We start from the raw sequence: 24,847 nt of genomic DNA on the forward strand, positions 1-24,847 counted from the left end.
CTCACCAATAAGAGTTTTGGACCTTTTGGTCTTCCACAAGCTTACGACTCATTCCATTTTTCCCACTGTGCTTCCATTCCTGTCTTAATCAAAGCAGTCTTTGACTAATTTGAATTTCAAGACTAATTCAAATCCACCAGTCTTATATTCTGACCATCCAAAGTAAGAATTTGAAAAGAGACAAGACATATATAACTTCTTTCTTCCTGTTAATATGTAACATTGCAAGAAACTGATACAGGTCTGAGAGTCAGAGGATATCAGAATGACTCATCACCAGGCTTTGGAAATGGATTCTGGAGAAAAGCGTCTCAATGAGCTTGGATACAAGCAAGAACTCAGAAGGGAAATGGTAATCTCTCACTGTTTTTCTTTTTCTAGCTATAGCAAGGTGTTTGCTTCATTAATTTTATACAATTTTCTTGCAACCATGTTGAGAACTCTGTTATTTCCAATTTGGATTTGGATTTGTGAAGAATTTACGAGTATCAAAATCTAATCTTTTTCACTTGGGTTTTCTACAGAGTCTGTTTAAGACACTTGCAATAACATTTTCATGCATGTCAGTGTTCACTGGTACACCTCTCTATGGCCAAAGCTTGCGTTATGCAGGTCCTGCAACCTTAATATGGGGGTGGATAGTTGTCACATTCTTCACATGGTTTGTGGGAGTCGCCATGGCTGAGATATGCTCGTCTTTCCCAGTATGCATTTCTGCATTCTTTGCTTTTCCTTCAAACTAATTGTCAGCAATATTTAAGATGACTTTGGTTGCTTTAAACATTGACCAGACCACAGGTTCTCTTTATTTCTGGGCTGCCCATTTGGCTGGACCCAGGTGGGGGCCATTTGCTTCATGGTTCTGTGCTTGGCTTGAGACCATCGGTGTGGTAACTGCAATAGGTGCTCAGGTATAGCCACTTGCATCAAATTTCAGATGATTAATAATGAACTAATGATGATGATGATGATGCACAATCAAAGAAAACAATATAATGCAGTGCTACCAACTTTTTTCTTCTATATATGATTTTGTTTTCCCCTTTAGGCATATTCCGGATCACAAGCATTGCAGATGCTCATTCTTGTAGCCACTGGGACAAACAAGGGTGGAGGCTATTTTGCATCAAGGAGTGTATTTGTGTGCATGTATATGGGCATAACCATCATATGGGCAGCACTGAACACATTTGCATTAAAAGTGATAGCATATCTCAACATAATTTCCATATGGTGGCAGGTCTGCTCTTCAACACTTCATAGTCGTTAAAATGTGGATCAAATTAATCTCTTAAGTAGGCTTGTTAAGACTGATTACTGACCTCTCACTCAAGTATACAGGTAATTGGGGGTTTGCTTGTGATTGTAATGCTTCCTCTGGTGGCACAGCAGACACAACCAGCTTCTCATGTCTTCACTCATTTTGAAACATCTCCTGAGTCAACTGGAATTTCTAGCATACCTTATGCAGTTATTTTATCAGTGCTTCTGAGCAACTACTGCCTGTACGGCTACGATGCTGCTGCTCACCTTACTGAGGAGACAAAAGGGGCAGATAGAACTGGTCCTATAGTTATTCTATCTAGCATTGGGATTATATCAGTATTTGGTTGGGCATATTACTTAGCTCTGACTTTCAGCATCCAGGTATGCTCTAGAGACGTACCCTTTTGCTTTTTGATCAAGCTAAAGGAAATGACTCATTAGATCCTTATTAGAACTTGATTCTTAATTAATGCAGGACCTGGACTATTTATACAATGCAGACAATGAGACTGCTGGTGTACTTGTACCAGCACAGATAATATATGATGCCTTCTATGGGAGGTTTCATAATTCCACTGGAGCTGTGATTTTCCTGTTTATCATCTGGGGTTCCTTCTTCTTTTGTGGGCTATCTGTTACCACCACAGCTGCCCGAGTAGTAAGAAAAACCGAAACTCTTGACCCTCCCTTTCGCTCTATTTTTTGAAGCTAAAGATGTACTTTATATTTTTACTCTTAGATTTATGCTGTATCAAGGGATAAATGCCTCCCATTTTCATCAATCTGGAGGAAAGTAAACCCAAGAACCAAGGTGCCAACAAATGCTGTGTGGCTCTGCGCCGCCATTACTATGCTGCTTGGACTACCCATCTTGAAGCTTGACGTGATATTCACAGCCATCCTTTCAGTCAGTACAATTGGCTGGGTGGGTGGTTACGCCGTACCAATCTTTGCTAGGCTGGTGATGGCTGAAGAGAACTTCAAACCAGGACCCTTTTATTTGGGTAGAGCAAGAAGGCCAGTTTGCTTGGTGGCCTTCCTGTGGATATGTTATACCTGTTCAGTCTTCCTATTGCCAACTACCTCCCCTTTTAGATGGAAAACTTTCAATTATGCACCAATCGCTGTCGCTCTTGTCTTGGCACTGGTAATGCTTTGGTGGGTTTTGGATGCAAGGAAATGGTTCAAAGGACCTGTAAGAAATATTGATGTACCAAATGGAAACCATTAGAATCCTCAGTCGCATTCGCATGCACCAAAAAGTATAAAAGAAAATGTTATACTCATCATCATGTTGCCGCCAACTTCAATTTTTTCAATAGTGGTGCACTTGCTCAACCGGTTCTTTGTAATACTCAGCTAAGCATTGGAGTTACATTTCTAAGTCAATTTCATAATTTGTAACAGAACTCATCAAATCCAAAAGAAAACATGATATACCCATTGAAAGCAGGTTTAAGTAAAGTACATAAGAATGTTCATAACAAGCAGTCTGAAGCTGATTGCTATTTGAAAATGGCCTGATTAATACGCGAAGGTCTTTACATGGCTATGAGTACATAAATGCACAAAATAGTATAGGTGGGAAAACAAGATGAACCATGTGGCACTCAACCCAAACAACAAAGATTGGTTCCCCTCTTGTTAAAAAATTATTGTTGGAATATTTAGGTTTTACAAATTTGTTGCACTAATCATCAGCACCAATTCTGTGACTCTTTTGTGTAACACCAGTTCTTAAATATTGATTTTCTTCTTTAGTTTAATTGTATACTTGATTATAATTTCCGTCTAATATTTTATTGTTCATGAGCTGATTGTATTACATTATATTTAGGTTAAGAGGATTTTTAACTAAGAAATTGAGTTTTGAAGAGGCCTGGTTCTTAAAAAAAAAAAAAAAAAATTTACAAGAATAAATCACCCATGGTTGCCATTTGTTGTAACCGTATAACTTGCAAGTGTAAAGGTGGAAAAAAGAAGTTGGATTAAGAATAAGACACAAAATAATTGAGTTCAAACAAACTCACTCTTCACAACAAAAAAAAAAAAAAAAAGACACAAAGGCAATCTTAATCAATTAAATATAAAACAAAATAAACTCATATTACCCATAATCATAAAAATCAATTATACAAATGATGTTGTGAGGTTTGAGTTATGAAACTTTGATTTAGCTGTAATGTTCATTAGAAGAATAAAATAGAAGAGAACAAAAAATATATTTACAAGTGACAAACATGCTCAACACATTGGTACTCTACAACTTATATTGAATTTGTTTTGTTTTTTTTTTTTTTTAAGTTTGCAAAAGGGTCATGACCCCTCTTAGTCCCTTGTAAAAGTACCCAGTCGATAGGATTTCATTGCCAAGAAGGGTTGCGGTCGGGTAGGAACTGGATCTATTTGAATAGCAGCCGGACTTATGGAATCCAAAGATCATCCGCTCAAAACTGCTATCCGGCGACAGATGCCATTTCTGCTGATCCAAGCTTCTTCTTCCAATCTTGTCTAACTTTGCTAAGTCCTGATTACACATCCAAAGAATGAATCTTTATGTCTCCATAGCTGCTGACAAATTAAAGAATATTTATGGCAGCCATGATATTAGATTTTAACTCGAATAATTAAGAATAGATAGTGAATATGGGCAAATTGTTACCTGAAAAACGAAAGAAAAAGGAAGAAAAATGTAAAGCGGATACATATGTTTTGATGTGCCAATAAGTCCATATTTATGATACAAAAAATTCTTGGGACTCCATTGGGGATGACCAATACTGCAAAAGTGATTCTACTGTCAACCTTCGTGTTGCACTAAGCATAGATATGAAAAATCGACAACCATCAATTTTGTATTCTTCAAGAGGATTCCTGTGTCCGAAACTCCTTACATTTACCTGCCAGACATTCCATGTAAGTCCGTGACTATGGACAAGCTAGATGAAAATTTAAATCAACAAAAGATTACAGAATACCGCTGAACTGAGCCTGTTCATGTTTACAAGATGATCCCTCCAGAAACAGTCAAGGGTTTTCACAAGAACCGCCCTCTGTTTTCAAATGAAATTTTTTGGAAAAGAAATTAACTGTTAATGATTGCGTCAGCTATCATATATAAAAACAGATAAATAATGAATGCTTGAAAAAAAGATTCTTACTTCAACTTCCTTCACATATGCATCATCATAACCAGAGTCTTCAACAACATCCAAATATGAAGCAATTAAAACATCTCCAAGGTACTTGCGGAGGAGGTTAGCACTAGCATGGTACCTTCCATTCCTACATTGGACATATCAGGGGATCATAAAACTCATAATAGTGTAAAGCAAAATGCTCAATTACACACACACACACACACACACACACAAGCACAAGAGTTCCACTCACTTAGTCAAATCATCAGAGCATATAGCAAGCCAACGTTTCAATGAAGAGCTCTTCTTGCGGATTCCTCTGAAGGCATTTGGAGGTCTTGGCAAGTTTGGAAGATGAATGTCATCAATATCTATAGAGTTCAGTTCATGGGACTGTGCAAGAGATTTTAATAAAGCTTCCTCAGTAATTCCTGCAAATGAATCTGGAAAAGTTCCATTCCATGAGGATTTATGTTAAATAAACTAGGAAATGCAGGACAAAGAATGATAATGTATTAGCTCACCATCCAAAAGTTTCCCGGCAATTGTCATAAACTCCTTCAAAAGCTTGCCCAAACTCCAGGTTCTTGGATGCTATTAAGCAGTAGGGAAATCAGTAAGATGAATTAGTGGACAGAAATATGCATCCTATTAGAAAATTTCATACTACCTTCAGCGCATCAACATTTCCAAAGACAATTTCATCTACCACTGCTTGCATGTACCTATTAACAACTTTCATCGAGTCAAATTACAACAAAAATGCTGCAAACAATTTGAAACTTGCAAAATCATACCTGCTTATAATCATTTGCACGTAAATTAAATAGGAGAATTTAGTACAAACAAGATTTTGAAACTAAGCTAGATTTATTAACAAATCAAGCAAGGGGTATAAAATACGTAAAAGTGGGCCAAGCAAGAGATGGTACCGACAGTTATTAATACAAAGGACATACTTGATGATATACATTGTATTTATTTATTTATTTATTCCTTTGTACATGCGATATGACACCTGCCATTGCGTACATTTGTCAAATAATTTGTTTTGGATGTGGTCACACTTTGCAACCTCAAGCTTTCCTATGTTTCAGACTATGCAAGTATTTTTTAATTTCTGCAGCTACTTTCAGGTAGATAATGACTCAGTTTTGCATTCTGGCCACTCCATTCTTAATTATCCTTGTTGTCATAGCTAAATGCTACAAGCAAAGAGGTTTAAAATACAAGGTATCACCATTCTTCCATTGAACCAGGTGCAACCATTTTTTCTTTTCAGGAAAAAAGAAAAGAAAAGAAAGAAACAGGTACGGCCATTTTTTCTCTCTTTCATTCAATAATTGTTCTCAATGTCTATTACTTTGCACTATGTCTTTGCAGTTTATCACTGTAACACATGTTTACCAATAATACCCAAGTATTGTGTAATCACTAATCACTAAAGGATGCACCTTCAAACAAGCATGCTATTGTAAACTGATTACCTTGGATGTTGTATTCTAATTCAAAGTAAAGCAATATATTCTAATTACCCTCACACACTGTTTTAAAATAATGTGTTTATATGAACAAGGAGTAAAACTATCAAACAAAGTGCTATCAGATTTGAGTGATAAATTAGGATAGGGAGCAAGAATAAGTCATTTAGATTTAGAAACTTACTGGAATATGTGCTGCGAACAACTTTCATTATCACCAGTTAAAATTGACTGCCTAAGTTCATAGACATGCTTTCTCTGCACCTGGAAAAAGGGAACAAAACAATCTAATGAGCAACAAAGAAAGACTCATAATCATTTTCAGCTTAGCATGCAAAGATTCAAGTTATATTAAAAGACCTTTTTTTATTGTTTTTTTTTTTTTTCTCTTTTTGAATTTATGCATGTAACTTGCGTACAATATGCATTATATAGTTTTCTAACTAATAATAAAGATCTCCCTGATTTAGTACTTTAAATTACTGAAAAGGGCAACACAATCCAATGGTTGCTCCTCATGGAAACATATGAATTATGCAGTTTAATGTGTTGATGTAGTTTGAGAATTAAATCCTAATTCCCACCTTCACGGCGTACAAGCAATAATTCGATGAAAGATAAATAACAAACACAGCCAAGAAAACAGAAAATAATAAACCAACAAGCACACACAATCACACCGAGATTTGTTACGAGGTTCGGCAAAATTCCTGCCTACGTCCCCGAGAGAGATCTCCGTTCTTCACTATGAGAATAATAAGTATTAAGATTACAATTGGACTAAATCACATAACCCAATCCCCAAATCCCTTGTACACCCTTTCACAAAGTGTTTCCCAAAACCCTAGATCTCTCACCCAAGATTAATTACCTAATCTTGATCTCACCAATTCTAGATTGTGTGCCTCCCAAGAATCCTAAGGACTTGCTCACTCTAATCTGATTCTCTCACATTTTTCTAAGCCCCTAAGGTTCTATTTATAACCATAGGCCTTATATTACAATCCTAGATAAAGTAGGAAGAAAGTTAACTTTGAGTAGGAAATAAGTTTCCTTTATACACAAGGAAAACCTCAAAACTTGCCCAAAATGAAGTCCAAAACGCACCAGGAATTAATAACCTTCCAACACCTATTTGGACTCCTAACTTCATCCTAGAATACCATGGAAATCCCCCATGAACCAGGAAATCTTCAAATGCGAGCCAAATTAACAACAATCTCCACCTTGGCGAGCATATCATGCAAATTACCTTGCACCAAATACCATTGGCCTTGACCTTGTACCAACTACACATAACCCGAATCAAGAAACTATGGTCCACCCTTGATTCGCACGGCCAATACCTATGTGCAGCTGCATCGTGTAACCAATTACCGGTTAGCACCGAAGAGGGGCCTCGATTCACCCCCTCCTCCAGTAGGATCTCCTTTCTCACCATCGTTTGAACCTTGGAAACATGTCACAACCGTCTCTGCGGTACCCGCAAACGAGACCTTCCTCAAGCGCTTGATTTCTTGTGCATTTCGTTTCCAACCAACCATCGAGGTTTGAGTTCCTATCAAACGATATAAACCACCACACTTCTCTCCCTTCATTAGGACCATGCTTCCATGAGTAATTTTCATGACTCCACCTGCTATCAAAACCAGGTAGCCCTTGGAATCCAACCTACTCAAGGATATCAAATTCCTTTGTAGCTTTGGGACATAAGCGACTCCACCCAAAGTATGTTCCACCCCATTGAACATCTTGATCTTCACCGTTCCAACCCCCATGACGTCAACTTTGGACCCGTCAGGCAAAGAGAAAGATCCTCCCTTTGATTCTTGAAACTTTTCAAAATATTCTTTCCTAGAGCATATATGGTGAGTAGAACCCGAATCCAATATCCAATCACCATGAGAAGAAGTGTTACCTATAGAGACTGTGAGAAGTTCTCCAGATTCATTATAGTCTGCTACCGCTGTAGAGCCATGACCATCCTTCTTATTCCAAGTCGGACAGTCCTTCTTAATGTGTCTCCACTCTTTGCACTTGTAGCACTGCCAGCCCTTACCACTACCCTTTGATCTAGCCTTGCTATTATCACTAGAACCCTTGGTAGTTTGCCTTCCTCTTTGACCATGAGCAACAAACAAGGAATCTTTATCCTCAACTTTCTTTCTCCTTTCACTAGACAAGAGAGTTGACTCGACCTCCTCCATCTTCAGTGTATCCTTACCATACAAGAAGATATCCACTATGTTGTCATATGTATCAGGAAGTGAGGTTAGAAGTAAGAGGGCTCGATCTTCTTCCTCAATCTTTACCCCAACTCTTTCGAGTTGATTTAGCAGTCCTTTGAACACGTTCATATGATCCATGAGATTTGCACCCGCTTCCATCTTCAGCTTATATATGTCCCGCTTCAGATTCAACTTTGTGGCCATAGACTTCTGAGCTAAATAAAGCTTTTCTAGTTTCTTCCACAATTCCGGGGCAGAATCTTCATCAATATTGTTGATAATATTATCAGCAATATAAAGCCGAATTGTGCTCACACACCTGCACTCCAAGTCTTCCCAGTCATCATCTGTCATCTTTGCCGGTTTTCCTACTTCCTTTCCCTTCAAGGCGCGTGCCAAGCCTTGCGAAACTAGGACATCCTTCACTCTCTTTTGCCATAGAGTAAAGTTACCTCTTCCATCAAATTGCTCCACCTTAAAGGATGAAACACCACTACTTCCCGCTGCCATGACAAACTACCCTCGATCGATAAACACGGAACCACGATCGATGAACACGAAACCTGGCTCTGATACCACTTGTTGATGTAGTTTGAGAATTAAATCCTAATTCCCACCTTCACGGCGTACAAGCAATAATTCGATGAAAGATAAATAACAAACACAGCCAAGAAAACAGAAAATAATAAACCAACAAGCACACACAATCACACCGAGATTTGTTACGAGGTTCGGCAAAATTCCTGCCTACGTCCCCGAGAGAGATCTCCGTTCTTCACTATGAGAATAATAAGTATTAAGATTACAATTGGACTAAATCACATAACCCAATCCCCAAATCCCTTGTACACCCTTTCACAAAGTGTTTCCCAAAACCCTAGATCTCTCACCCAAGATTAATTACCTAATCTTGATCTCACCAATTCTAGATTGTGTGCCTCCCAAGAATCCTAAGGACTTGCTCACTCTAATCTGATTCTCTCACATTTTTCTAAGCCCCTAAGGTTCTATTTATAACCATAGGCCTTATATTACAATCCTAGATAAAGTAGGAAGAAAGTTAACTTTGAGTAGGAAATAAGTTTCCTTTATACACAAGGAAAACCTCAAAACTTGCCCAAAATGAAGTCCAAAACGCACCAGGAATTAATAACCTTCCAACACCTATTTGGACTCCTAACTTCATCCTAGAATACCATGGAAATCCCCCATGAACCAGGAAATCTTCAAATGCGAGCCAAATTAACAACATAATGTACTGCTCTCCAGTGAAGAAACTTCATCACTAATGAGTGTGATTAAGGACAAGTTTGCTCAGTTTTTGTGAATAATAGCAGCAGTTAGTACTTCAAATAAAGACCATTGTTATTCTCAAATGCATACCTCTAATACTTCATCAAACTCAACCAGGCTCTTTCGTATGCCAAAGAAGTACTTCTCTGCATTAATTTGCAGGGCCAGAAGCTAAAAATTGCAATGGTACAAGTTAGTAATAAGCACACTTTTAGAAACACAGAGAGAGAGAGAGAGAGAGAGAGATCATGTGCGAGATAATTAATTGAAGGGCCATCAAGCAGTCACAAAAGATCATCACTGACATGAGAGAGCCAATTACCTGTCTAACAATGGCATCACCTTCAATTGGTAGATCCTCATCATTTGTAATTTTTGAAATAAGTCTCACAGCCCACTCAGTATCAAAATTAAACTTCTGAAACATTTCATCCTGCAAGCTATTACAAAAAAAGGCAGAAATATTAAGGTATGGCACCTTCCTAAAACTTCATCATGGGCATGATTGTTACACTGCAGTCTTAAAAACAAGCGCAGTTCTGCAAATAAAACTTTAAAAGTTTAAATCCCTCTCCTTTGAGAAGTCCAACAGCCATTTCAGTAACATTAATAGACCGGATCATTTCAAGTTTTTATTTAATTTATTTCAAAATCATGTCAATAACAGTAATAGACCAAAGATGTCAAAGACTCACAAATCAGGTCTTTGTGCAAGCATCTATATGCATGCTTGTGTGTAAGTCTAAATGACTGAAGGGTGAATTACCTCACCATAAATCGTGTTGATCCAGGATCACCTTGTCTTCCGGCTCTGCCACGAAGCTGTAATAGGGCATCACCGTTTATATAAGAATCATATTCAACATTGAAGGCAGGCATGGAGAGGAAACAGAAAAAATGATATATGATGAAAGTAAATAGTAAAGCTTTTCATTATCCAGGTTAATGTGATATATTGTGTGTATGTAGGCAAAGAATCTTTGGCTAATGAAAGATCAAGCCATCAAGATAATCAAAATGAAAATTGTCAAAGGAAAGAAAGGACCAATATATAGAAGAAAAATCTTGACAATTCCCAAACTGGAATTAGATGACCACATGACAAATCTAAATTCAATTTGTGCCAAAAACTCATGTTTCATGAGTAAATGGTAGATAAATATAAATAAAAATGTAAGCCAAAAACAATTCACCTGGTTATCTATTCTCCGAGACTCATGCAAAGATGTTCCGATTACATGAAGACCCCCAAGCCTTTTTACTTCAGACCCTTCTTTGAAACAATGTACCTCGCAATCCTTCAGAACTGACAGATAAGCAAGTGCTATTGTAGGGCCAAGAGGGTACACCTCTGACTGTTCATCAACAAGCCTCTCTAGGTCTTTTAAATCTCTTGACTGACTCATTTCAACAGACTCTGATATCATAGATTTTGCCTCCTTATATGTCCAGCTCTTGCCTTCATTTTTGCAAACGTATTTAGCTGCACAATTCATAAATATATAAGAGAATCTTAAAAGATTGTATACATACATCAATGACTAATATGCAATAATTTATCCAATAAAAGCACAAAGTATTTAATAGTGAGAGAACAGTCACAAACCCATTAGCGCTGTCTTAGCCAGAAAAGCTAATGATGATGGACCAACCTTTATCTTTGACAATTCCTACAACAAATGATTAATTAGAAAGGGAATCATTTTGGTCTACAGCTTATAGTAATAGCAACTAATCACCTTCTGTGAAAGTGCCTCTCCATCAACATCAACATTAGGAGCTTCTCGTGTCAGGAATGAAATCAAACTGTCCTCTATGATCTCTTTAGCAAGCATCTTCAATCATCACAAGTACACAAGGCATTAAATCCCTTCCTTGTTTCTACTTATCCACACAGGCTCCAGAAAAGGATGCATTAGATAAAAGGATAGATGCATATGCAATGAAAACAATACATGTCCCAAATACCATAGATTCATGGAAATAATGTGAGGATGCATTTTGTCAAGTATATTTTGAATAAAATTTACAATGAACAAAGACACCTACTTTTGGATTTCCTCCTAGGATTATGTCAGTGCCTCTGCCAGCCATATTGGTAGAAATGGTAATGGCATATTTTCGTCCTGCTTGGGCAACAATTTCAGCCTCCATTGCTGCATACTGATGAGAAACATATATAAACACAACAGTAATGTAAAAACAAACAGTCAAATGAGTATTCTAGTAAAAATTGACAAAATGCATCCATGTGTAAGTTCTGATTAAGTTAAATTTGAATAAACCTTAGGCCGTGCATTTAGAACATTGTGTGGGATATTATGCTCCTTCAGCAGATCAGACAAGTATTCAGAATTCTCAACACTGCATTATGAAGATGAGAGATCATAGTTATAGACCTGCTGACCTCTGCATACTCAAAACATGAACCAAAACACTTATTTCTATTCCTCATACATAAATTTATGGAGTGTAAAATGAGTAGATAAATCAAATAAAATCCAAGTAAAGTAAAAACAAATAACATAGCTAAAGGACTAAAGGCAAGAATGCAAGGAATAAATTCTGAAAAATGATGAGATACTACATAAAATAGCCACCCACCTGTAAATCTGTAATGCAAATTCCAAATTTTATATGTAGTTTACAAATATCATCCAACATGGGACAATGTCACTCTTAGCCTCCCCCCTTTTTTTGTTTTTCAAATAAATCATGTTTGAGAAGTATAAAATCTTTCAGTTGAGAAGTAGAATACAAATAATGCACCCAAATGAAACTGACTACTTGATGTCACTCTCCACCTCCTGTTTACTGGGAAGGATATGCCATTTGGTCCAATTTCCATTGGCAATTCTATAAAGCCCATGCAAAAACATGCCTCCACCCATATGTATAACCACATTGACAGAGTTTGAAATAGAGACTGAGAAGATAAATTGAGCAGCATTATCTGAAAAGCAATGGTTCTTCTACATTTCTCATCCACTTACCTTTTTATATCTTTCATTTTACCTCCATGACCTAACTAACCTACAAGGCTGGGCAAATTATGAAAATTGTAGCAGATATTGTGTATCTGCATGTTATAACAGGTATAAAAAATGCTTCATCGTGCATAAAATAATGCAAACTCCTCTGGTTCAGCAAAGTACAAAACCTATATACTTTCACGTGCTTACAACATGGCAGAAGATCATATTACACAGGAAACCAAGTGCAAGAATTTGAACTATTAAATTAGATTTACCTGGTGGTCCCAACCAAAACAGGACGGCCCTGTCTGAACATGTATTCCACTTCTTGACGTACATATTCCCATTTCCCCTGAGCAGTCTAAAACAATACATAACCCAAACTTTGTGTCAAGTTGAATGAAAAGATTTTCATTGGATAAATATCAGATGAAATTGAGGCAAGTATTAAATATCTAACCGCAAAAGCTTGAATAGGTAAATCTTTACGAATGTTTGGCAGATTTGTTGGCACCTCAATGACTGGTGTTTGGAACATTTTCAAGAACTCTTTCTCCTGAAATGATTAAATGGGACTTTAACATGACATATGCATTATAATATAAGTTAGCAGAAAATTTCCTTCAATAATACAATATCAGAATGCAATAAACATACATACTTCAGTTTTTGCAGTCCCAGTCATCCCTGATAGTTTTGGATAGAGCTTGAATAGAGATTGATATGTGATTTGTGCCACAACAACCGAATCAGCCTAAGAAGTATACTGATATTACAACTTTGAACCAGGATGGTATTCTCAATGTAATGGTGTAGAAAAAACTTAAGGCACTAATTGTCAAATTTCGACTATACCTGAATCTTCAAACCTTCTTTAGCCTCCACCGCCTGATGAATCCCTTCAGACCACCTTCTCTTCTCTTCAACTCTGCCAGTGAGCTGCAAATGTTTTAAGAACTCAATTTCTATTCCAATGAGACACTTAAATTTGTACTTTTTCATAAAATGCATCATGAATGAAATCATGATCCATTTCTCTGTCTATCCATTGTGCTATAAGCAACAGAACTATTTGATCCAAGAAATATTCACTATTCATAAAAGGTAGCATTTTGTAGAATCCATAGCTCTACTGAGGCTAGAAAAATTGTCAAAAGATTGACCTTTCCTTACTTTATTTAGGGTACCTAGGACTATGATGCATAATACGTTTTATTTTTGTATATATACTATGCTGCATAATAAAAAAATTAATCATACCTCATTGATTATGAGAGCCTTCCCATTTCTGACAATATATTGCACATCCTGCCTATAGAACTCTTTAGCCTTCAACGCATTCATCACAAATCTACACAAATATGAATCATACCTCATTGATTATGAGAGCCTTCCTATTATCAAGTCTCTGTTTCTTATCAAAAGAAAAATTAATAAAATAAAGTTGTTTGAAAAAAAAGATGCAAGATATTATGTAATATTGATGGTCTTCCTATTTCATTGTCAACTGTAACAACAATACACGAGGACACCTGCCCCCACTTCTCCCCCAAAAAAATATATATCCATCATACCTAGCCCATGGATCATTTTCATCCCATAAGTCATTTGTTTCAAGAGCCATCTCCGCAAGAGCTATTCCTTCTTCAGTCAACTCAACTGAGTTATCTTTAAGTTCTACATTGTAATGCTGTAAATATATATGTATGAAAAAAATCCAAATTAATAGCTACAGAAAGTCAGAGTTCATCTGGAAATAAAATGAAAGAGACTGGACTTACAATGCCTCGCACAAGCAGCTCAGCCACTTTAGCAGCAACAGGATAGCGTGCAGCATCTTTACTAGCCTGAGATAGAGAATAAGCATCCAAAAAATCTATATCAACAACAATGAGCTATTTCTTTAATTGAAATCGCACACGACCACACTAGATTGAGCTACTTTTAAATTTACATCCCAAATTATAAAAACTAAAGACACATTGGTTAGAAAGAAATTACCTCCCCGCTAATTAGCAATGGATTTCTTCCTTCATCGATAAGAACTGAGTCAACTTCATCAACTATTGCAAAATGAAATGGCTTTGGCCTGTTTTAACACAGTAAAACTGCTAATGATTCCAAAAACCAAGTAATATGAACTAAAATTATTTGAGACATACCATCTCATGACAAGCTGACCACTGTTTCCAGCAAGATTGTCTCGTAGATAGTCAAAACCAAGTTCCTGAGTAAATTCATTATAAAGATGATATCAGAAAGAAGGCAATTCTTTTCTTCCTTTTTTTTTCTGGAGGGGGGTGCACTAACCAATAATCAAGAACCCCAAGTTGATGTAACAAATGTTTAAAAAAGAAAAAAGGTTTCTAGGCAACCAACAAAAACTACCAACAAGCAGTAGAAATGACTTACCGAGTTATTAGTGTATGTTATGTCACATCCATAGTTGGATCTCCTCTCTTTAGATGTCATCCCCCTCTATGTTGTAAATAGGAATGGATGTAAAATAAACATTCAAATAAACAATACATAAATAAATTGCTATATATATACACTTATTTTTCACAGTAATTCTAGTTATCTTCCTTGTGTACAAAGGACAAGTACTAAAAGTCAGCCTCGGGCTGTCATGTCCCTAGAATGACTAATTGTAAATCAAGTCCACTGCAGCTGACCCCTCAAAGATATACACAAACCTGAAATTACCTGAATAAGACCCACTGAAAGACCTAAGAAGCGATGAACACGACCCATCCACTCAGCATCTCGTTGAGCAAGGTAATCATTTACGGTTACCACTGTAGAGGGAGGGAGGAGAGAGAGAGAGAGAAAAAAAAATAAAGAATTAAATTTTGACAATAAAAAAGGGGCCCAACGTACTATGTAATCTGCTAAAGCTTGTAACATACAGCACATGACATTTGGATACAAGTGTACCAGTGGAAACAACTTGGACATCCCAACAATTCTACAACTCTATTGGATATGGCATGCAAGCAATAACAAAATTTCTATTAGAACTAACACACAAAACATACCATGAACACCTTCACCAGTCAGGGCATTGAGATATGCCGCTAATGTGGAAACCAACGTTTTTCCCTCTCCCGTCTTCATTTCTGCAATGGACCCATCATGAAGCACCGCCCCACCAATAATCTGGCATTAACATTGACAACATATATAAACATGAAAACATAAAATTAAGTTAATACATGTAAATGAAGCTATGTGCAAGCTCAAATATAACTGCTAACACAGTGAGCGGGAGAAATAGGAGACCTGCACATCAAAATGACGCATACCAAGCTTCCTTTTTGCAGCTTCACGAACAACAGCAAAAGCCTCTGTGAATATATACAATTCAAGGAACAAGAGTAGTTCAAAATTTAGAATCCGATTATGATAATGTAAAATCTTCTAACAAGTAGAGAAGAGTAGATAGATTGGAACCAGCTTGAATATGTGCAAGTGTCTCTCCTTTTCCCAGCCTTTGCCGGAACTCCACAGTTTTAGCAGTAAGCTACAAGAAACAAACACAACCCATTATTCAAATGGCCAAAAGAAATCTAATACAATAATAATAAAGAACAAGTAGAGCTAAATCAATTTGAAACAACCTACCTGGTCATCTGTGAGTTTCAGTATTTGGGGCTCAAAGGAGTTGACAGAGTTCACTAGGCGGCAATAGTCCCGAACGACCCAGTTGTTTAAACTAGTAACGTCACTCCAAGTTTTTCTAAGAAGACCCAAGTTTTCCTAAAGCAAAAACACAACACATGCGCGCATATCATCAAACATGAGGTGGGCAATTGAGTGAGAGAGAAGAGTGTTTAGAGCAAAAGAGGATGTACCTTAAGAGACGCGGCAATGGGTGTGGGTCTGAGCGTGAGACGACGTCGTCTAGGCCTAGACGAAGTAGAAAAGGAAGAAAATGAGTAGGCTTGGTTGGTAAAGGCGGTGTTCGACCGTTGGGGCAGTGGTTTCAGGGATAGGAAAGAGGGTTGTTGGAGACAAGGCAGGGTAGCCATGCGAGGCCCTGTGAAGTGGGAACCAAGTAAAGCCAAGTAAAAAGAAAGCGGGAAGTTCGATTCCCGGCAACGTATGTGAGGGAACTGGGTACGGATAAATTCTTCAAAAGAGAGATTATATGTTTCTTAACGGGTTGTTCTTAACTTCTTTTCTTAGTTTCCTTTATTACTTTTTATTTTTTAGGACTGAAAATTTCCAAATTTTTTATTTTGGCGAATATTTTAGGATTATGATCTTCTTCTTTTTTTTAATACTCAGAGAGGGATTCAAACTTTTTTAATACTCGGAGAGGGATTCGAACTTGGACCGAGAAATACAACTAAATTACAATTCACAATCTAGTTGGTAGGATGGCAGTTCAAAAGATAAAAATATGGAAAAATTTCTTAAATATCGATATTCAAATTTGCTATGATATATCAACGGATATATCGATTTCAGTATATATCAGTATAAAGAAAGTTGAGCTATATTTTGTTCTTTTGTTAATTTATTGTTGATTAATTATAATTAGTGGGCGAGTTTTGATTTAATTAAGGTTGGATTTGGTTTTATTTCATCTTATTCCTCTTTTTCTTCTCAAATTTTGAAATTTTTTATATAATTCTACCGATATATACTGATATTTTGTCGACATATATTGATATTTTGTAAACATATACCGACAATATATCAATGAATAAAATTACAGATATCTCGGTGAATATATCGACAATATCGTGGATATTTTTATCCATGGACAGCTCAAGCCACCCTTCCCTTAAACATAATAGAAAGTGTGTTCAAGCTGGTGGGGTTAACTCAAATAGTAAATGCGAATAGAGCAATGAGTTAAAATTAAAATAAGTCTAAAATTTAATTCCCTCTAATGTAATCAAGAATAGAAATGTTGTCGCTTAAGTGACAACAGATTGGGTGGAAAGGACCGCACATAAACGATCTGTTCTTATAAACAATTTAGGCTGCTGAATGGACATCATTGTGAGATTTGTGACTTATTTATTATATACATCATCATTTGCAGCACGTTTTTCCTGCCGGGAACTTTGTATTTTGCATGAACACCATTTTGACAGAAAAATATTTGTAGTATTTTGCACAAAAATGTACACTGCTAGACTGCTATGGTACTGGCACAAAGTACAAACATGTCGGTCAGTACCATAATGCTATCTATAACATTATTCTCCGAGTGAGGGTTCAAAGTCCAAACTGTCGACGATACGCGAACTCAGTATCAGATCTCCCGACTTAAAGCACCTGGCTTGGCTAAAGCTTAATCCACAGTAGAAAACAAAACCAGCACACCAAATGGTGGGTCATTTACCATAGTAGAACACCTGTAGCAAATAAATTAAGATATTCAGAATTTTAATCATGGTATAAACATACGGCAATGAAATGGATATTGGAAAGCTAACACTCTTTTCAAATAAATGCAATAGATTCATAATGGAAAACACATGAGCATACCATGACATTCTTATTAGCACAGCCAACAAAAAGCTTTCCCTGCCAGCCTAACAAAGTTGTTATGACAGAATCACAGGGGATAGACCCAATAGGTCTGGAATCTACTTGAAACTCATCGCCAGACAATTCCTGTGACGTGCACATGAGTTTGTATGAATTCACAATTGTGATGACATAGCAAATCAGAATATCAGGAAAAAAAAACAGAATGAAACCATATTTTGCACATGTACCTGTACATTGACAGTTTTATCCCACCCTCCTGTGAAAAGCCATTTTCCCTCCATGCCAATAGCAAGTACTGCACCATTGTGCATTTGAATGGATTTCATGAACACATCATTCCTCCAGACCTGAAGAAAGCCAAAAAAAAAAAAGTGCTTATTTAAGAGAAAAGCTAATCATGATATAATGATTATGATCACTAGGAAGAAGAATAAGCTGCAGCACGAAAGTTATATTAGCTTTTCCACTTGACATGCACAAGCTTATATCAAGTCATCTTTTACCTCACCAGCCAGCCACCTTTTCATATTGGATTAAGGACATTACATTGAAGATGAATCTATCTATTTCATCCCAAGAGTCATGTGAAGTGACTTTGATATCCAATTGACTGTCATTTAAATGCATCTCCTTTCTTTCAAGTTATGCAAGGTAATTTTAGGATGTAATAGTTACTCTATTCATCGATCATCTTTTTGCTAATTACTCTATTCAACAAGGCCAGCTTGAAAATTTAAATTCTGTGGCAATCAAAACCTTAGGGGAAACAATTAATATATAACGTTAATTAAGTTTAGGATCTCCAATATATGGCTTCATCTCTGTTCATCCTCATCATGGAATTTACACAAAATATAGCATGGCTTAATCTTAATTATTTTTGGTGTGCATCAAATGGCTAACTTGAGGGTTGATCTCCAAAAGCCCAAATGAACATGAACAGTTCTGATCTAGATCAAGTAAGGATAGGGAGTAAAGACACCTTTACACATCCATTTTCATGAGTTGCAATAAGCACATGTCTGCCAGCAGCAAGAGATAAGACAGAAGTCACAGTTCCAGATGTCTCCTCCCCTAGTACTGTCAATGGGCTGTGATCACTAAGACTCCATAATCGGATGGTTCCATCCCAACTGCCGCTATAAAGAACATCATCACAAACTGCAAGTGCTGAAACTACTGATTTATGACCAGACATAGTGCATGACAGGGTGCCATCCTGAATATTTTTTAAAGAAAAAAAGTTTTTTCCACTTAATATCTGAAAAGATGCATATGAGTAGAAAATAGCAGACAATATGAATATCTGATAAATTTAAAACCCTCACCTTCACTGACCATGCTTTTACTGTTCTATCTCCGCTGCCAGTGTAGATATATCCATTTCTGGAGGCCAAGGCATGAATACCACTAAAGCGCCAATCTTTCTGCTCATACAATATCTTTAGTGGTTCTTGCCCAAGAGGGGTACATGTGCCCCATATAAATATGCCACCTCCACTGTCACCACTAATGCACAAGGGTTGCTCTTCATCTACATAAATTAGAGCCTTGATGTTATGTTCATGACCTTTGAATGTATGTACATGAGAGAAGTCCTGCATGGAATTTGCACTGACAGAACTCAGTGAAAGGGAAAACATAGAGAAAGCCTACAATTCAAAATCACTAAATGAACAAATACAACAGAGTTTAAAATTCCATAAATCACCAAAATGAACTATAAGAAGTCCATCTTATAATCTGGAGAGGCCAGGCTCCAAGTGATTGGCTTGTCATGTGAATGTATTTACCACATATTTGCAAGCATACAAACATCATGATCAACTGTGCCCTCCTCGTCAAATCATTTAAGATATAAAGCATTCTATATACAGATTAACATAGACATGCTGCACTATCTAAGTTTAAGACCCAGGAGAAAGTATTAGGTAGATGTGGTAACAGGAAACTACTCATGTTTGTGCATTTCCAACCAAATTGCTTTGAAATTATCAAGACCAACAGTGGAAGTAAAATACTAAATACACACAACACGTACTCACAACTCACACACATGCGCACACAAAGAAAATACAGACATTATTCCTAGTCAATCACATGAAAAGAATAACTTGAAGAATTACAGCCATATGTCTGTACCTGCAGAGACCAAACATAGATGGTTTTATCAAATGAGGAGCTAAATACGAATTCCCCTACAATAAAGAAGTAGAAATGCATTTAAAATGTCAGATACTCAGAAGCAAACTTCTAAATTTAGATATTCTTCTCTTGGCAGCAGGAGAAGTTTTGTACAATGTGAAAAGGAAGATGCCACACTTAGGGGCTGTTTGTTTTTTGAGACAAAAATACTTAACACATCTTAATGTAAGTTATAAGATGCCTTAGGCTTGTTTATTTGTTTTTAACTTAATCATTTTAAGATGTTTTTATCTAAATTCTTTTTGGCTTTTGTCTGAAACCCAATTGTTTGATCTGTCTTAAACCTTTTAGTCTCAAGAAGACCCTTCCATACTTCTTCATTTTACAAGCCATATCCAAAATCTTCTCTCATTGACTGTCATCCTTGCACCTTTGACCGGAAATATTTTCTTGCCTTATTTTGACCATAAGCAAACACTTCAATTGAAGTTTTCAGAAGTCCGGTGTCTTTCTACTAATCAAAATAACAAAATGGCCAGATTCTCCACTTCTCCAGCAGCATGACCACTGCTTAACTAAGACAGTATGCAATATTCAATGTAAAAGTACTGCGTATAAACTATACCTCCAACAGCTAATCCTGTAATAGAGTCGCGATGACCCTGCAGAACTTTAAATTTGATCTTTCCCTTCGCGAGGCCATCAACAAAACTATTGTCATCCCTCTTGTCCACGACTTGATCAAAATCTGCTCTTTCACTGACTTCTCCTTCTTGCAACTCATCTTCTTTCTGTGTTCCTGACATTTGCTTGGGTATCTGACAGAGTTCCCCGAGAATCAAGCAACAATTTGCACTATCCTCCTTGACTGCCCCCTCCAAACTGGCTAGGATATCACATTGAGGCTTAATAATCAGTTCCCTAATGCATTTCACGACGTCCATCACAAGTGGGCGACTTGCTGGATCGAAATTCAAACATTTGCAAAGATTCTCCCTCAGTGATGCATATTCTGAACCCAATCTACTTTCCACCAAAGCACTAACCCTTTCAATCCAGCTTGCATAAGTTGAATGATCACAACAAAAGTTCTCACTCATCTTCACCATCTCTTCACTAAATTCGTTTCCAAGCAGCAGCCTCAGCAACACACAAATTAATGACCAAACATCCGAGCCATATCCAACCGCATATCTTGACCTGTCACATTCCACTGCAATGCCCTCTTTCTGCAACACCTCAAACAACAGCTCCGGGCTAGCAAAAGCGCCATCTTTCAATAAACTTCCAAAGGTTGCTCCCAATTCTTCAGCTTCAATTTTCATTCTACCGGAAACAGAATCCACAGCAGTTTTCCAAACCTTCCTTCCTGTCACCAAGACCTCATTCAAATCCACATAAGCATGACCAAAATCATCGAAACTAAAGCATGAAACACCAAAACAACCAGCAACAAACCTTTCTGAATGCAAACCAGTCACTGCCTCACACACCTCCATAGCAACCATTGCAAAAGCAGACAACCCATCTTTGCTAAAACCATTCCCATCTCTCAAACCATTCAACTTCTCTGCAAAACTCCCATTTTGGCTCTCACACACTACATACAAAAACCCATCTTCCACATTACCCCACAAGCCATAAACTTTACCTATTCTCTTACACTGTCTCACAGAAACTCTCAGCAACAAACCCAATTCGTTTCTCTCCTCCTCTCCCATTCCACTCAAGCACTTCATAACCCGCGCAGTGTAACTAAACTCAAACACATAACCATTCAAACGCGGTAAACAACCAACCCGAACAAGGCTCACCCTCTGGTCGTCTCTAAAACCAACCCGACCCGAGCACAAAGCTGAAGCAGAAGTAGCACCAGTTCTTCCTTTTAACACAGTAGAAATGCAACAAAGCTCAGAACTTGCTTCATCATCAACTTTCGCCTCCACCAATACGGCGTCACTCGGAAGAACCCAGTTCTTCCAGCTGTCGTAAAACTCGTCGGACCAAATGCGAGGCAAGAAATTATAAACCCCATCGGTTTTTTGGGGCTTTTGGGAAATTTGGGAATTAGGGTTAGGATTTTGGCGGGAAGAGAAGGAGAGAGATAGGGAGAGGAGGTCGATGTTCTTGGGCAGAGCGGTGGGGCCCTGCGGAGGGTACCTGACGAGTTGGGTACACGCCGGGCAGCGAATGGTCTCCGGATAGCGCTGGGGCAGCTTGACCAAGCAGGCCTCGCACGCCGAGTGACCGCACGCGAGTACGCGTGGAATTGTGTACTCGCCGTCGTAGTTCTGCAGGCACACTGGGCACTCCGGCAACTCCGGAAACTCCATGATCTCCATCACTTGGAAACGACACCGTTCTAGTAATACATTTTCTCTTCTTTTTTCTTGGACGTTTTTGTCCCCAAATTTTTTCAAATTATCGAAATTGTCCTTTATTGTTTATAAGTCGCGCACGAACCTCACACTCTCTGGTCGCGTTGTGACGGAAGAGGGATCTAAAAGTTGAGCTCAGAAGTTGCTACGATTCTGTTCTGAGGTAAGCTCTCTGTTTGGCTGCCGAGAAAATGTGCTCGCGCTCAAATGAGCCTGCTTTTTCGTGTTGCATTAGTGATTTCTATATGGTGGATCCACATGAAAATTTCTGACTCATCGTTTTTGGCATGAGAAATTCTCTATTTTTGTTTAATTTGTCGATAAAAATTCGATCTTTAAATAAACAAATCCAAGAGATCTGGTGCGGTTTTAGTCCCATATTGTCAAAATAATATATTGGACTGTGAAAATTTGATGAACCCATGCAAACCCTTTTGCCCTTTGTTGAATTTAGCTAGGTTCTTTTATTCCTTATAATTTCTGTGATGGAACATTTATGGGGTTGTTGTTGTTGTTGTTGACATTGTTTGTTTTGGTCAACTAGAATCATGGCGGGTCCGAGCAGTTCCATGTTGTATTCCTCCCTTCTGTTCACTGTCATTCTATCACTTCAAATGATGTATAGAGGGAAGTTGGCATCAACAGAGTTATTTACAATTCTTGGGGGTTTCATCAGTTCTCTCTTATTCCTTTTGCTGCTCACAGTAAGTTCTGAAGCTCATTTTAGAAAAACTTGTATTGTTTGTTCTACACTTCTACTATATAGCCAGCTTATGTCCATTGGCATTGGTTTCTATTCTTGCAGTTCATTGGAAATTTCCAAGAAACTTGTGGCATAAGGACTGGCTGGGGTGCTGGTGAGTGTGTGTTCATTTCTATTTGTTTGTACAGGAGAGTCCATGTAGATTAGGATCTTAAAAATGCCCATCATTCCACCCGTTCTAATTGAGCAGATTTTGTAGAATTGCATTGCTCAAGGAAGATTCATATTTTCCAGTTTCTTGGATTTGACAACATGCTTGTCCTTCAAGTAGTTGTGTACTTTCCTCTCATCCAATCCAAAGCATCTATTTAAACACATTGTCTTTGTTTTTATGAGTGAACCACCGTTAATATGCTACATTCGCTAGCCCACCCTCTAGGTAGACAGAGAACTTTGTCAATGACCTAGGTTTCTTCCTCAATCTTGGTAATTTATATGTGATCTCTCAAAATGGCTGAACAGGAGCATGCATGACTTCTCTATTCTGTAGGTTTCTTCCACTGTGACTAACCCACTCTTTATTTCATGCTTCTTTGAAGTTTGAAAGGAAGAAGAAAAAAAAATAATAAAGAAGGATGTTTTAGATTTCATAAATCCATGCAACTCTTATATTCTAACAATCTAGTATATCAAAATTCTTGTGTTTGTCCTTTCCTTGTGGGGAAGAGAAATGGAGATGGATGAAACATTAAGCTAGTTGAAAGTTTCGTGCAAGATTCAAAATGCTTCCTATTAGTGTTGTCTGAATAATTGTTTGTTGTAATGTTTGTAAATAATCTGGCCATGCTTCTATTGGTTGTGATTTGATACTCAATAGCAAATAAAGGCTAGCACAAATGAATGCTGAAGTTGTTGAACTTTATCATTCAATGGCTGCTATTTCTCTGTTTTCATATTAGCTTCTGAAACCTGTAGAGAGTTAACCATTCAGATTTTATCAATATTGAAGATTTAGAGGAACAACAATACTATTGACAAAAACGGGGACAGTGAAACTATGGACTTTTTTATAGTTTTGTTTAGTGGCATGCTGGAACTTTATGCTTTAGTTGTACATGAATAAATTTCTCAGTGCACAAGCTGTTAATTCAATGTTGTATTACTCATGAAGAAAATGTGGTGACCAGAATTAATTTTCTATTGCAGTTATTATAGCTGAAGTAGTTGCTCTTATTGCTGCTAGCACCATCCATCGAGTTTGTATCACTACATGGTAATGCTAGTTTCATGATATCTCAATTATAAATTTATACCTTTTGTATATCCTTACATGCACATATTTTTAGATTTAAAAAGTTTGACACATTTGCTTCCATTCCATATGTTTTCAATAGTCTTGGACATGTATATGCTGACAACATTGTTAATGATATAATTTTTTCCCTGCAGTTTCTTGTTTTCTGCCGGATTACTGTATGAGGTCAACAAGCTTTCAGGGATAATGCTTGCCAAAAGTGAATCTAAATCGAAAAGGTACTGAGTGGGGTTCTATGATTTAGGATATGATGATCTGCAGAAGTTTTGTTGTTTCCTTTTCCTTTTGAGTATAATTTAGAGATAAGTACAAAAAAGAAGGATTATTTTGATATGTATAAGATATTTGTCAACAGTACATACTTGGAAGATATTATTCAATAGCATTGCTGGGAAACTTGTTTACATGTGGT

At 37.2% G+C, this 24,847-nt stretch overlaps 3 protein-coding genes across 5 annotated transcripts; 2 read left to right on the forward strand and 1 right to left on the reverse strand.

Annotated features, from left to right (window-relative positions):
* The first annotated feature begins 226 nt into the window (after window positions 1–226).
* LOC147279251 (amino-acid permease BAT1 homolog) lies at window positions 227–2,718 on the forward strand. The gene is made up of 7 exons (XM_086250378.1): window positions 227–352; window positions 525–704; window positions 792–911; window positions 1,049–1,240; window positions 1,342–1,647; window positions 1,742–1,924; window positions 2,006–2,718. Exons 1-7 carry the CDS (start codon window positions 266–268, stop codon window positions 2,495–2,497), a joined length of 1,560 nt encoding a protein of 519 aa, XP_086106504.1. The 5' UTR covers window positions 227–265; the 3' UTR covers window positions 2,498–2,718.
* An 825-nt stretch (window positions 2,719–3,543) lies between these two features.
* Window positions 3,544–22,511, reverse strand: SECA2 (Preprotein translocase SecA family protein). 3 transcript variants are annotated; one of them, XM_086252705.1, is made up of 37 exons: window positions 20,665–22,511; window positions 20,037–20,092; window positions 19,223–19,492; window positions 18,877–19,113; window positions 18,122–18,241; window positions 17,889–18,017; window positions 16,008–16,142; window positions 15,837–15,906; window positions 15,666–15,730; window positions 15,422–15,542; window positions 15,090–15,181; window positions 14,796–14,861; window positions 14,546–14,610; window positions 14,385–14,472; window positions 14,165–14,230; window positions 13,958–14,073; window positions 13,644–13,734; window positions 13,239–13,322; window positions 13,045–13,137; window positions 12,844–12,939; window positions 12,659–12,744; window positions 11,694–11,772; window positions 11,458–11,571; window positions 11,148–11,243; window positions 11,015–11,078; window positions 10,602–10,891; window positions 10,175–10,230; window positions 9,731–9,848; window positions 9,499–9,579; window positions 6,072–6,151; window positions 5,077–5,131; window positions 4,931–5,000; window positions 4,660–4,849; window positions 4,428–4,551; window positions 4,245–4,319; window positions 3,976–4,166; window positions 3,544–3,837 (listed from the first exon to the last, which is right to left on the reverse strand). In XM_086252705.1, the coding sequence occupies exons 1-36, from the start codon at window positions 22,379–22,381 to the stop codon at window positions 4,002–4,004; spliced, it is 5,520 nt and encodes a 1,839-aa protein (XP_086108831.1). In that variant the 5' UTR covers window positions 22,382–22,511; the 3' UTR covers window positions 3,544–3,837; window positions 3,976–4,001. The 3 variants fall into 3 exon arrangements, 1 of the variants encoding a protein (XP_086108831.1); XR_015123652.1 differs by lacking the exons at window positions 17,889–18,017; window positions 18,122–18,241; window positions 18,877–19,113; ... (1 more) ...; window positions 20,037–20,092; window positions 20,665–22,511 and adding an exon at window positions 16,238–16,533 and having other exon boundaries at window positions 3,544–3,793; window positions 3,929–4,166; XR_015123651.1 differs by lacking the exons at window positions 17,889–18,017; window positions 18,122–18,241; window positions 18,877–19,113; ... (1 more) ...; window positions 20,037–20,092; window positions 20,665–22,511 and adding an exon at window positions 16,238–16,533 and having other exon boundaries at window positions 3,929–4,166.
* On the forward strand, window positions 22,472–24,839 carry LOC147279253 (keratinocyte-associated-like protein). Its single transcript, XM_086252707.1, has 5 exons — window positions 22,472–22,580; window positions 22,962–23,121; window positions 23,223–23,274; window positions 24,327–24,393; window positions 24,570–24,839. Exons 2-5 carry the CDS (start codon window positions 22,966–22,968, stop codon window positions 24,658–24,660), a joined length of 366 nt encoding a protein of 121 aa, XP_086108833.1. The 5' UTR covers window positions 22,472–22,580; window positions 22,962–22,965; the 3' UTR covers window positions 24,661–24,839.
* Window positions 24,840–24,847: the final 8 nt, after the last annotated feature.

The sequence above is a fragment of the Dryas octopetala genome, chromosome 7, assembly GCF_963921425.1.
Source record: "Dryas octopetala chromosome 7, drDryOcto1.1, whole genome shotgun sequence".
NCBI classification, from domain to species: Eukaryota; Viridiplantae; Streptophyta; class Magnoliopsida; order Rosales; family Rosaceae; genus Dryas; species Dryas octopetala.

Bases quoted from the DNA above. Each gene is read 5' to 3' on its own strand.
- LOC147279251 (XM_086250378.1), top strand. From the start codon at position 266: ATGACTCATCACCAGGCTTTGGAAATGGATTCTGGAGAAAAGCGTCTC. The intron at 1,241-1,341 runs GTCTGCTCTTCA...TCAAGTATACAG, and splicing joins TAATTTCCATATGGTGGCAG to GTAATTGGGGGTTTGCTTGT. The intron at 1,925-2,005 runs GTAAGAAAAACC...TTTTACTCTTAG, and splicing joins CCACCACAGCTGCCCGAGTA to ATTTATGCTGTATCAAGGGA.
- SECA2 (XM_086252705.1), bottom strand. From the start codon at position 22,381: ATGGAGATCATGGAGTTTCCGGAGTTGCCGGAGTGCCCAGTGTGCCTG. The intron at 12,940-13,044 runs GTATGTATGTTT...TAATCATTTCAG, and splicing joins CTGGGACTGCAAAAACTGAA to GAGAAAGAGTTCTTGAAAAT. The intron at 11,244-11,457 runs GTAGGTGTCTTT...TGATGATTGAAG, and splicing joins TCCTAGGAGGAAATCCAAAA to ATGCTTGCTAAAGAGATCAT.
- LOC147279253 (XM_086252707.1), top strand. From the start codon at position 22,966: ATGGCGGGTCCGAGCAGTTCCATGTTGTATTCCTCCCTTCTGTTCACT. The intron at 23,122-23,222 runs GTAAGTTCTGAA...CTATTCTTGCAG, and splicing joins TATTCCTTTTGCTGCTCACA to TTCATTGGAAATTTCCAAGA. The intron at 24,394-24,569 runs GTAATGCTAGTT...TTTTCCCTGCAG, and splicing joins CGAGTTTGTATCACTACATG to TTTCTTGTTTTCTGCCGGAT.